The 12,732-nt window shown below is 35.6% G+C and overlaps 2 protein-coding genes across 3 annotated transcripts; one reads left to right on the top strand and one right to left on the bottom strand.

Annotated features, from left to right (window-relative positions):
- Positions 1-23: 23 nt before the first annotated feature.
- LOC145590010 (uncharacterized) lies at positions 24-4,426 on the top strand. Its single transcript, XM_081646737.1, has 5 exons — positions 24-433; positions 2,304-2,428; positions 2,675-2,989; positions 3,081-3,250; positions 3,864-4,426. Exons 1-5 carry the CDS (start codon positions 146-148, stop codon positions 4,232-4,234), a joined length of 1,269 nt encoding a protein of 422 aa, XP_081502863.1. The 5' UTR covers positions 24-145; the 3' UTR covers positions 4,235-4,426.
- Positions 4,427-4,740: 314 nt separating this feature from the next.
- Positions 4,741-12,584, bottom strand: LOC145590011 (uncharacterized). 2 transcript variants are annotated; one of them, XM_081646738.1, is made up of 13 exons: positions 12,200-12,577; positions 10,609-10,682; positions 10,207-10,290; positions 10,043-10,123; positions 9,571-9,651; positions 8,697-8,789; positions 7,710-7,889; positions 7,538-7,605; positions 6,444-6,495; positions 6,210-6,263; positions 6,040-6,132; positions 5,728-5,794; positions 4,741-5,217 (listed from the first exon to the last, which is right to left on the bottom strand). In XM_081646738.1, the coding sequence occupies exons 1-13, from the start codon at positions 12,342-12,344 to the stop codon at positions 5,144-5,146; spliced, it is 1,146 nt and encodes a 381-aa protein (XP_081502864.1). In that variant the 5' UTR covers positions 12,345-12,577; the 3' UTR covers positions 4,741-5,143. The 2 variants fall into 2 exon arrangements, with proteins under 2 accessions (XP_081502864.1, XP_081502865.1); XM_081646739.1 differs by lacking the exons at positions 4,741-5,217; positions 5,728-5,794; positions 6,040-6,132; positions 6,210-6,263; positions 6,444-6,495 and adding an exon at positions 6,552-6,993 and having other exon boundaries at positions 12,200-12,584.
- Positions 12,585-12,732: the final 148 nt, after the last annotated feature.

Here is a 12,732-nt window from a genome sequence, read left to right as displayed (position 1 = left end):
GCCCATGCCCACCACTATGCTCAACTAATTCAAAATCAGACAAAACCTATTTTGACCTTTTAAGGCCGCTTAAACCAGAGTTTTCATAAAATTCATTCTTCTACAAACCCAAACCCAGAAATCCCAGAAACACCCACTTCGAATTATGGGAGAAGTTAACAAGAAGAAGAAGAAAAGAGGGGGTGCTAAGAGAAGAATGACTGCTGAACAAACCTTAGCTTTAAAATCTGTCAATGAATGGGTGCTATTGGCGCAACACTCTAATAAAGCTGTTGATGATGAAGAAAGAGAAAATGAGGATGAATTTCTACCAGAAATGATGCGAAGAGCTCAAGTTTGTGAGAAAGTTGTGTTTGATTTGCATTCTCATTCGATTTGTAGTGATGGGTTTTTATCCCCTTCTGCTCTTGTTGAGAAAGCTCATCAAAATGGGGTCAGTTTTCTTCCCCAATTTCCATGCTTTTATAGTTTTTCAAGAAATTTATTTCATTTCATTGTTGGGATTTTGATTTCTGTTCTTTACAATAGTTTAATGTTGATTTTTGTACTGATTGAATTAGTTTTATTGATGAGTTTGTTTGATGATGACATTAGATTGATTAGAATTTTGTTGTGTATTGGAAATTTGGAACATTATATTTATTGCATTTGGCTGATATTATTCATTTAACTTAACTGTTAAACACAAGAGAAAAAAAAGAGGAATATCATGATAAAAAAAAAAAAAAAAAAAAAGGAAGAGTACTTTGACAGCTTGACTAACTATTAGATATCTAACTGTTTAATTGAATATACATTTTGTTTGATTTGTAAGTCCCTAATAATTGGTAGATATTCCTAAATTTAGTGGTTACAAAGCATAGTTGAATTATAACAGTTCGAGATGGCGGGCAATATTTAAAGATACACATCCAAAAATGCAGATATGTTTCGAAGGAATGTAGCTGCTTCGGTGCATGTATTTTTTTGTCTTTAAAACGGGATATTTCACTCACTCAATTCAGGTGGTGTACATAACTGTAGAAGTTTATCTTACCTGCACGCTGCACCTGATTAGTTCTTACAAAAACACTTGTCGAATTTTTGGGAAATTAAGGATGTGAATTGGTGCTTTCTTATGTGCCGGGTCTCTCTAATGTTTTTGATTGTTTTTAAACTTAGGGGCCGTTTGGTTTGGGGGTATTCATCAAAGGGAATGGGAATTAACTACCCTGACTCCCTTTGTTGTTGTTTGTTTGGCATTTTTTCCCATTCCCTTTACCCCCTCCATTACCCTAAATCCTTCCAACTTGATCTCCCATCCTCCCTAGACTTTTCCATTCCCTTTCCCTTAGCCACCACAACACCACCATACTCAGACCAACCACCACCATTCTACCCTATCCCCACCACCCAACCACCCTCGGCACACCTCCATCGTCCCTCACTGGAGCTCCCCCATCCCTGCTAGGGTTTCGAGGGTGGTAGGAGGGCCGAGCGGCTGTTTTACGGGGAAGGGGATGCATTTTTAGGGTTTTTGCAGGAGTGGGGGAGTTTTTTGGGGGAGGGGATCTTCGGCGTTGGGCGGTGAGTGGTCAGGGTGGGGAGGCGAGTGGTATGGTGGCTTGGTGGTGGATGGGGAGGTCTAAAATAGGTATTGTGTGGTGGTGGTGTGGTGGTGGAAGTGGTGGCTTGTTTCCCTTTGTTATTCAAAACAAACAACATAGTAAATTTGGGGGTTTTTCATTACAAACCTAATCTTTCCTTTTGTTCATTCCATTCCGATTACACCGTGCGAACCAAACGGCCAATATAACTCACACATTCCATAGTCGTTAGCAATAACAATTACTCATGAGTGTTAGTTTTTTCTCAAGTAGGAAGCTTGACTTCCATAATGTCTAGAGTTATTTTGGAAGAATCATTGGTTTTGTTTTCTTGCCATGATGGAATATGGGATTCTGAGCTATAAATTTATTTTCTTGCAAGTACTTGTATTCTATTGCATCCATATGGTTCTGGCTTGGCAAACATTTTTTGTAGCCATTTGTAAGAGATGCGGTTAGATTGATTCACAACATATTTTCAATACCCGTGAGTCATCAATATTGTTATACTATAACCCTAAGATGCTGTTTTACTGTTGACTGTTGATCAGCTTTGATTCATATTTTTGCATTCCGATTCTAAATTCTTTGTCTCTGTTTCTGTCTATACAAGTAAGCTATTCTTCAAGTTCAGTGGTTCAGCATGACTATAAAAGTCTTAAGTATTAAGCTTTGATAAGATTTGTGATTTATATTGCTGTAATGTCTTCAGAACAGGTGAAAGTTCTTGCTCTGACTGATCATGATACAATGTCTGGTATCCCTGAGGCCCTAGAAGCTGCCTGTAGATTTGGCATCAAGATTATTCCAGGTGTTGAGATCAGTACTGTTTTCTCTACAAGGCAAGTACAAGTATTTCAGTTCTTAGCTAAGTATAATGCTAGCTAGATGAAATTTTATCATTTTTTGGTTAAGCAGCGATTTTGCTGTCATCCTTAATGTGTATAGTGTAGTATACTAGTACTAGCGTTACTGCTAATCACCTAATATATTGTTAATAAGAAGAAGAATGCATTTAAATATATCTGATTAGCAGATAATTTCATGATGTAGCAACATTGACAATGGAAAATTGAATTGATGAACAGAGATGATTCTGAATCAGAAGAACCAGTTCACGTCCTTGCATATTATAGCAGCTGTGGACCAGCAAGATTTGAAGAGTTTGATCAGTTTTTGACCAACATAAGGGATGGACGTTATGTCCGTGCAAAGAATATGCTTTCAAAACTGAATAAGCTCAAAAAGCCCGTTAAGTGGGAACATGTCATTAGAATTGCAGGCAGTGGGGTTGCTCCTGGGAGACTGCATGTAGCTCGAGCTTTGTTGGAAGCTGGCCATGTTGAGGATCTCAAGCAAGCATTTGACAGATATCTTTATGATGGTGGACCTGCTTATTCTAAGTAATAATATTTGAGCTCAATGGTGACTGTTCCTTGATCATGAATTTTGAACTGATGTACAAAACTTAGTATCTGCCTGTCCTGGATGCAGGGGAAGTGAGCCTGCTGCTGAAGAAGCTGTGCAAATGATTTGTAAAACTGGGGGAATAGCTGTTTTGGCACATCCATGGGCATTAAAGAAACCCATTCCGGTGGTCCGCAGTTTAAAAGAGGCTGGTCTGCATGGAATAGAAGTTTATAGAAGTGATGGTAGACTTGCAGGTAGGTGATCTTCAAGCAGTTCATGTACCACTGTTGCTTTTCATATCTAAACGTGAATTTTAAAATTGGTTTCACCAGTTTTTGATGATGTGTAGGGGAGATTCAGAGGTAAATTTTACTGCTGAAAACTGTTCATTTATTCTGTGTCCATTTCTGTTTGTGCTAAGAGTCTTGTTTAATTAATTTTCAGATAAATTTCCCAGTTTTGTTTAATTAGTATGTTTTTGAGATTCATATTCTAGTGTCAGAGGACCTTAGAACTGATCTTGACCGATTTCCAAGATACAATTGTAGCCTTACTAATAGCAGACTGGACCTTAGAGACACTGGATGGTTTCTTTCATGTTAAATTAAAAGCCTTTCAACCAGAAAGGTGGGGATTGATAAAAGATGCTACTCCTTTGCAGCCACTAATGTTTTATGTGCTAACTTTGAAAGCATTAAATCTCAAGTCAGTTCTTTCTCTTGCCCATTAATTTGATATTCTAATTGAGAGAAATGGTTATACCAACAAATCATGGTATCACGAAAAGAAATTTATTATGAATCTTAAATTTTACGTAGTACTTACCTAGGATGATTCAAGCTGATTGTCTTCTCTTTACTGCAACAGTATACAGTGATCTTGCTGATGCTTATGGCCTCCTAAAGCTTGGAGGCTCAGATTATCATGGAAGAGGTGGACGTATGGAATCTTCTCTTGGAAGTGTTACCCTTCCTGTGTTGGCTGCCAATGACTTTCTGAAGATAGCTAGACCAATTTGGTGTGATGCCATAAGAAGTATTTTGGAGCAATATATTAAAGACCCTTCTGAGCTGAACCTAAAGCATATCACCAGGTTTGGAATAAAAAGGATTTCTACCAGTAATTCTGAGAAGGATATAATAAACAGTTATTTGCGCTCGTGGTTGACCAAGGAAGAGATGCAGCATGCATTTTTCCAGGCCACCATGTTAAAGCTACGAGATATTGCAGTAAATTGAGGGGAAAGCTCACATTATCTTTCAGTTTGCCAAATCGCACCATGTCAAAGATTTAGTTTCAATTATATAGGACAAGTCTAATTAGAAATTCATGCACATCGTAGATCATTTTTTTTCTTTTTACTGTTGTGAATTCTATTTTAAGGATTGTGCATCTAAGAATGAGTTGTACAATGAAAAAAATAAAACCTCCTGAGTTTTATTCAAATATACAATTTTTTTTTTTTTTTTTTTTTTTTTTTTTTTTTTTAATCCTCCTCTTCAACTGGTTACAATTGAATTTTGATTTTACTTAGACATAGGAAGAAGAATACCGTGGCCTTGCATTTTAGGTTGTTAGTTGTCACACAAAGTAAGCTCTATAATTCCTACCACTAAATGTAACATTGTAAGATAAATTTACCTACGTTACATTCTTATACAGTTAGCCCTGATGGTGAACAAAGGAAACTTATACGAAGAAGTATAAAATATTGCTTAGTCCAACAAACTTGACCAAAGTAGTATGGATTAAAATCTGAGCTGTTCGTATAGCAATGTCTAACATCAAAGTGTCTAAATAATCTACACATCAATACTCTTGCCACTAAATTTCAGCTGTTCGTATAGGAGACACAATTGTGTTAATTGGAAGCTGTGGACATGTACACCAGCAATTACGGAGTACACAATTCAACAAAAATGAATGACTAATTGCTCAATAGCACAACTGCTCAACAATCAAGCCAGCCCATCGGCCAAAATTGACCACCATGCCATAAGCCACCGGGCACTGACTCACACTCTAGGACAATCCTCTCCAATAATTTCACACCGTATTTCATCCAGGAAAATCGAGGATATAAGAGTACATAATCAACAGGGAGCTGGAAAACTTTCTGCTCTGGCAATAGCTCAACCAAATTTCTTCTATAGTTTCTTTTTCATAGCCTTACGACCATGATAAACAAAAGAATCTACTATCCCTGCAACTGTGAAAGTACCTGAAAAGGAGCAAAGATTTCAGTACTATTGATGTCTTAACATGTTCAGCAAGTAATACCACAGCAGAAACATAGCTAAGATGAGAAATCTCAGATATGTCAAGGTCTTTGGTTTCAGATGGTCAGTGGTCAATAACATACAGCAGAAGCAATAATGAATTGGGTTGTTGCGAGGGGAATACAGCAAAATCAACGAGGCAATGCAGGTGCAAACACATATTTGGCAAACACCACGGATCCCAGAATCATTTCCTAACAGCTCAACTCCAAGTTGTACAGGGCAATAATTAATTTTGCCTAGGAATAGTGCCCGTTCCCACTGCCTTTTTCCCTTATAATCTTTATTTTCATCTTCCTCAGATTTTTTATAAAAAAGAAAAAACAAAAAATTATGCTAGGACTCTAGAAGTCCATAAAAAATGTACATCCGAAAAAGGTGGATTAGCAGCTTCAAAGTAAAGGGGGAACAGATTGGAGCAGTTAAAAGAGATAGAGGAAGAAGAATTGTACCTCCAACTATTGCACAGACATTAGTCAAGAAGTGTAAAAAGGACATGTGCTTCTCCGTGAAATTTACCTGAAACATTAAAAATGAATTCAACCACCAATTTTATATTGCTTGTGTTCTTATTTGTAGCGAGAAAGAATAATATTGTAAGGTTGGTACAGTTAATCTATTACATACAAAGGGCAAAAGGGAGGTGAAAAAAAAAAGGCAGAAGACGAGAGATTGAAAGAAGCTGTTAAAAAATAAAAAATAAAAAATAAAAAATAGTAAAGCGATATAGAACCAAAGATTCCATGATAGAATATGAAACCAACCTTGACTGGAGAAAGATCATAATAAAAGAAAACCCCAGGGATAGTCTGAAAGCGTCCTGGTTCTGAATTTTTAAAGTGCTCTGTCACAGAAAACTGTGCAAACCATCACTGAGATGAGATAAGCAAAACATCGTCACAGCAAAAAGCCAATAATTATGTGGACAGAGTACCTGATTAGACAGGATAGTACGTCGTCTTGCATCGGTGTATATTGTTGGGACAACCTAAAGTAGAGAATTTAATGATTATTCTCCAAATCATCAAGCAAAAGCAAGGATGATCATAAGACTGAATCACCCCCACACATTGTACGGGCTTTTTGTATATGTTTGGGGTAAAAAACATAAGGATGTTTAAATTTGAAAACAACAGAAAACGGGCAGACATGCAATTATGGAGCAAACCTTAAGAAAATACTGGTAAGATCCACTTGTCGTCTCTTGTAACCATTGTACCCTAAAAGCAATATAATCAATTTTAGTCAATAGACATTGATACAAAAACAACGATTCAACCTTAGATAACCAGAATATTTTATACAGAGTCCAAGGAAAGGGGATCATGTTTCAAATTTACTCTACTTTCCTTGAAAATTCCTCTTGATGATTTACAAGTTAAAACTTCACTGTTATACTAAGTTTGCTGCCAATATAGACACAGGGGGTAGGGAGGTAGTTGAGAATCATGAACCACACCCTCCAATGTATTAAAGACTCTCCAACAAAGTACCAAAGAGGTCATCGAGCATGAGTTTGGCATTTTGTCAAATCAACAAGTGTTACAGCTGGATTTATTTACACCGATGGACAACATAATGATTTTTCCCTCAGGCTGCCAATCAAGATTCGCCATATGAGGCTGATCTGAAAAAGGTCCCTATCAAGTAACCTCCAAGAATCCGAGAAATCGTTCATGGTTAAAGAATCCAAGGCTTGTACCACTCCAAAAATAATGCTGAAAGTCCAAAAGATCACAAGAAAATGCTTTCACACCTTGTCCTTTTATTTAAACATCAGAATATATGAGTTCAGCTTCAGCAGGGAAAAAAAAAAAAAAAAAAAAAACACTAGGGCAGGAAAACTATAGAGGTTACGAATCAATTTTTTAGACTTTTAGTGACTATTTTTAATTGATTGATGTCATTCCCTCCATTCATGGTGTTTACCTAGTTGACCTATAACAGATTGAGAAAAGTGGATAAGAACCTATGAAAATAGCTTTCAGATAATAGTGCATTAGATACCCAGAAAGAGAATTGTTAGCTAGAACATTCATCTAGGAAAAATTCAAACAGGAAAAGATATGTTATGAAATTTAGGAGTAATAGATAATGAATAAAACAATACTCAGCAAAGATAAATCCAAAATTTAAAATAAAATAAGCATGAAGCTCAAAATCATTATGGGCTTTCCACTGCTCTTTAGGTCATATTTACGGAACATCAAATCTTTTTTTATTCAACTCAAAGGTTACTAATGAAAGATAAAGAAAAATTACCCATTCAGAGGGTGAACAACGCCAGGAAAATAGTCTCCAAAAGCTAACTTGTTGATCTTATGGCTTATCTGTCATGAATCGCAAATAACTACACTAAGTCTAAGAACACAAGAGAATAAGTATATAATAAATACATGAAATATTAGAAGAGTATTGACAGTTTAGAACTCACATTGTAGTTGTCCGTTTGGACCGCAAATAAATCACTAAGATGGAATTCTGACATATGGAAACTCTTTCCCGGAATAAAATGAAATGTCCCTGCCACTTTATTAACTTCCAGAAATCCATTAATATTGCATCCTTCACCTTTTTCCTCATCTATCTTTTGGAAGAATCCTTCCCTTTCACACTGCTCATATGAGAGGAAGAAGAAATAAGGGGAGGGAGTATCTTTAAGCAGAGTTAAAGCCAGCCACATATACACATCTGGACATGATAGACACAATCAACAAGCAATGAAGTAAAACAGGAGTTTGGAATAAATACTAGGAGCACAATAACAGATGCAAGAGTTTGGAATAAATACTAGGAACACAATAACAGACATTTTATGAAACATGTTACGTGTTGAATACACCAGGTCACCTTGCAATAAATTTCCAAGACTGAAAATTTATGTCGAGCCAAAACCTGGACCCCTTAGACCAACAGCAGCATCTACTCTGGGTGGTTGATATTAACTATGTAGTTGGCAGGGGGAAGCACAAACATTTACAAAGAAGAAATTTTAAAAGTATAAGTAATAATGTTACCAATATGCAATGTAAGTGCATTTTAAGACAATTGCTAGATCTCTATGGGTCTATTACACACATTCCAGCATCACTAGATTTGTATGCAATAACAATCACAGATCGTAAAAAACTTGACAAGATTTACTCCTTGCTAAATTCTTTAGGGCAGTTTTTTCATCCCAGAATCATATTACTACCAGTAACAGCTGAAATTTGTCCCACAGGTAAGATTTGTAAACAGCTTTAACGGCACAAACCCAAGGAAAAGTATTTAAAGTACCTCTGGCAGAACAAGTTTAAATTGACTAGCTTCAAGGATCATTAAGATCCATGATTGTAGTTCAGATTTTAATGAAAAATATGGCCCATCTGATTTCAAACTGGAAATTTTAACAATTCCAAAAAATAGAAAATAAAATTACCTGATCAATCAAATCCATATTTGTCAATGCCCAACCTTTCTTTCTGTATGCCTCACGAACTTCTTCGCAAGAGTTGCAACAATGATCATCAGACTGCAGAAGAAATGGAAATTATGGATTGAAAAAACAGTGAAAATATTCACTTTATAAACATGTAAAAAAACACATTCCTCTTCCCCCTCCCTTCTTTTTGGAAATTAGGGAATTGATCACTCCTACAGATTAAAAAGCTTTAGGTCACCTTTTGTAGAGAAAGTACTTTAAATGAGCACTTGAAGGTGTGTCCCATTAAATTCTCCCCGATCTTCCCATTATATAAAAGGACCGTGGGTCTAAAAAATTTAGTGATGTACTTGCCATGCCAATACATATATTGTGCTTAAGCAAAAATCCTCAGAACATCATTTCTACCTATCTTAGTTAAGCAGTCAGCATTCCGGAAACACATTTACACAGAACAAAATCATGAAAACTCTTTTTTAAATATTGTAGGGTAAGCTGAAATGAGTTTCAAACAATACATAAACATCAAGCACAAAAAAAGAAAAATATACATACGCATAAAGATGGAGAGCCAAAGGCTATTCTAACAAAATTTAGGATATCAGGTAATAAATTGATGACCTTGCACCCTTCTTAACTCATGTTATTGATCTCTCTGTCAAACAGATTACATAAGCAATAATAGACAAGGGTTGGGCAAATGTTTCCTCCAGGATACACAGCTGATAACAAGCAGTTCACCTTAAAAAGGAGACTAATTCATGATCATGATTATAATTTTTGAATTTTAAGTTCATGCAGGTTCACAATGCAATATTCTGCCATATGAATGATATTGTGTGCACCAGAGTTAATAGACAAGGGAAAGTACCGTTTCTGCTCCATAACATGAACCACAGTATGTCTCATTGTGTTCAAGTCTGCCACCATGCTTCTGTAAAGGCTTCGCAATCTACAGATAAAGTAAGACAATTAATTAAAATTAGCACTATGAAATAAATGAATAAAGATATTCCATCTATCCTAACTATAAATTAGGTATTTGATTTAATTTGTAAAGACTTTTCTCTCTATCCCTTCTGAGACAAGGTTGGCCCCTTTAAACTGTATTTAGCATATATTTTTCTGAATAGTGTATTTAGCATATATAAACACAACTATAAACTTTAATTACAGAATACTAATCTGTTCCACAAGTTGATGGTAGAATTATGCATAATATAACACCTGAGTACTGACAGGGGACATTAATGAAGCTAAAAGTGACTGTGAAATGCACTAAAATATTTCTTTACTTTTAAAAAAAGATTTAAAAAAATAAAATAAAAGGCCTCTTATCTAACCTTCGGTGCTCCAATGCCATCTCGCCTAGTATCAACCACGTTCCCATGAGCATTAACTCTTGTTTTGACAATGTCATGTCTCTGCAAGGAAGCCAAAGAAAATATATGATTAGAAAAACAATAAATGACAAAGGCTGGAGAAGCATGTCCCTTTAGTTACATACTATGTCAAAATGCCGCTCTCCACTGATATCTTCAGCGTCAACACTGAGAATCGTGCAAGGAACTTCTGGAAAAGTAATATCAAACTGCAATTAACAAGCAAAGAGCAAGCATCAAAAATTGACTAACGAATTCAGAAGAAGATACAAAATATCCATGAGAATATGTGTATACAATATGGAGTAAAAAAAAAAGTACAGTAAAATCCAAATTAAAAAAAAAAGGATCTAATTGACTTGCGCAATTACTTATTGAATACAGTTATGGATTCCCGCAAAAGACGGTAATATATTGCTGAAACATAGGATTAGGAAGCAGAAGTCAAATGTGTTGTCACAAGTCAGAAATGAGATAAAAATCATAAAATGCAAGGGAGAGCATTCCAAGCAAAAGAATGTACTTACATTGATACGAAGATTTCCCCCTCTAGATGTATCCACTACAAGTGTCGTCTCTGTAACAGTATGCAGATATGATTCTGCAGGAAAATAGAGGAAGTGTGCAATACAAGTGGTCAGTGATGCAAAATTACACATAAAATGTTACATTTGATGCCTTGGTAGAGCAAGGTTCAAACTTCAAAGTTAAATCTAGAATACTATAGCTAGACACACATCACAACCATAATTGGAACCACAAATTTTTTTTATATCAATGACAAGTAGTCACATACTCACGTTACATGATCACATATCCATGGCAACTGTTATTAGCATACACTAAGCAGATCTCAGCAAAGTTGCATCATATAAATATTGATCATATCGAGTAGAATATAATGATCATCATTGTATCCATCATCATGATTTGGATACCAATATTAGGACACTATTATTACAAGATAAACAACTTCTGGACATTTCTCTAACCATCCCTACTTCATAAGCATACTACAGAAAAATACCACAGATAAAATCCAAAATGCATCAAGAAATAATATTTGGTCTGAACAACAACAATATTAACTTATTACTGCCATTCTGCCAATATACACCATTTCAATGAAGGGGCAAGTGGATCAGTTAATGATGTCTCAAGCAAGTAAACAACTGAATGGATACCAAACTAAGCCATTTAAAGATTTTGGATCAGCTAAAGGCAACACAACCCAAAATGAAGCTTTTTAGGTACAGCCAAATGGAGCGTACACTACACTGTAAAGAAAACAAGACACTCTATCAAAACAAGTGCGGCAAAAAGAGACTAGGGTTGAGACTTCACAGTACGCAATTAATGATCCAGCACAGCGCATCTGGTTCGTTTTTCAGCTCTCCGGCTTAGATACTTCTAAGCTCCTACACCAGCATTGACCATACCATAAACCAAGGGAGTCCAAATATTCCTACAATCATAACCTTAAATCCATTATCCTAGAAAATATTCCTACAATGCCTCAAACGAGGTGATGCAAACAAGGACACGCCAATATCCTAGAAAATACAGAACCGATTACCCATCAAACCCTTGATTCGAAATTCACTAACATCGGAAATTCCACTTGAATTTTCGACAACAATAATCCAAAGCTAAAGATATTCTTGATAATGACTCGCTTAGCTCCATTAGCCCACCAATGGTTCTCTAATTAACTACTTTTTCTATTGTCTCAAATGCACTAGCGCCCTATTTACACAGATATTAGATTGCCTTAAATAACAACATCTCTTCCCTCCTTTTTCTCTTTCCCTCTATTAGCAGTAATTAAGGCTACACATTAACAAGGGTATTTGCAAATACAAATAGACTAATTTACTTGTAAATCTTTCAATCAAATTCTTAACCCCCCCCCAAAATTCCCAACTAATTATGATCAATTTGTCAAAATTGTCACCTTTTTCACCAACCCTTTACCCATCAACAAACAATTCTGTAAACCATTTATCACCAATTATCTTGTCAAATCAAAAATGAAAACTAACAGAAAATCTCAGAAAAAAGAACTGTTTTTATAAAAATTAATTATAATAACTTAAAAGCCAATAAAAAGGGACATACTGAGCTCAAACAAGAAGAGGAGGAACATGATGATGGCGGAGACAACGGTGACGACACCGCCGGAGAAAGTTCTCTTGTAGAAATCTTCATTGATTTTAGGGTATGCGTCCAAATCTCGAAGTTTCTGGGATATGAAATTCTGCATTTTTAGAATTTACCCACCTTAGTTTTCTTCAAAATTTAATCTCCAAAAATTTGGAGATTTTTTTATATTTTTTTACAGACCCAATATAAAAAATTAAATTTCCCACCAAAATCTCTGCAAATTACTTTGTTTTTTGCGTTCAGAGAAGATGGGGGAGATGGGTATTTGGGAGTGAAGGGAGGGAAAGAAGGAAAGCGTAGGTCGGAATCTGGGAAACGTATACGTAGTGAAATAAATGCAAAGATTATTTCATTTGTTTATTCCTAATCTCATTATTTTCATTAATACGAAATATTACCTATTCATTGAATCATTGCTGTGCACTTGTGCTTGTTTGAGTTTGTCTCGTGATAACCTTTTGGTCAAATATTTTCGTGTGTTTCTCATT

This window comes from Chenopodium album, chromosome 17, assembly GCF_948465745.1.
Source record: "Chenopodium album chromosome 17, dcCheAlbu1.1, whole genome shotgun sequence".
NCBI classification, from domain to species: Eukaryota; Viridiplantae; Streptophyta; class Magnoliopsida; order Caryophyllales; family Amaranthaceae; genus Chenopodium; species Chenopodium album.
This window is presented reverse-complemented; position numbering and strand designations above follow the sequence as displayed.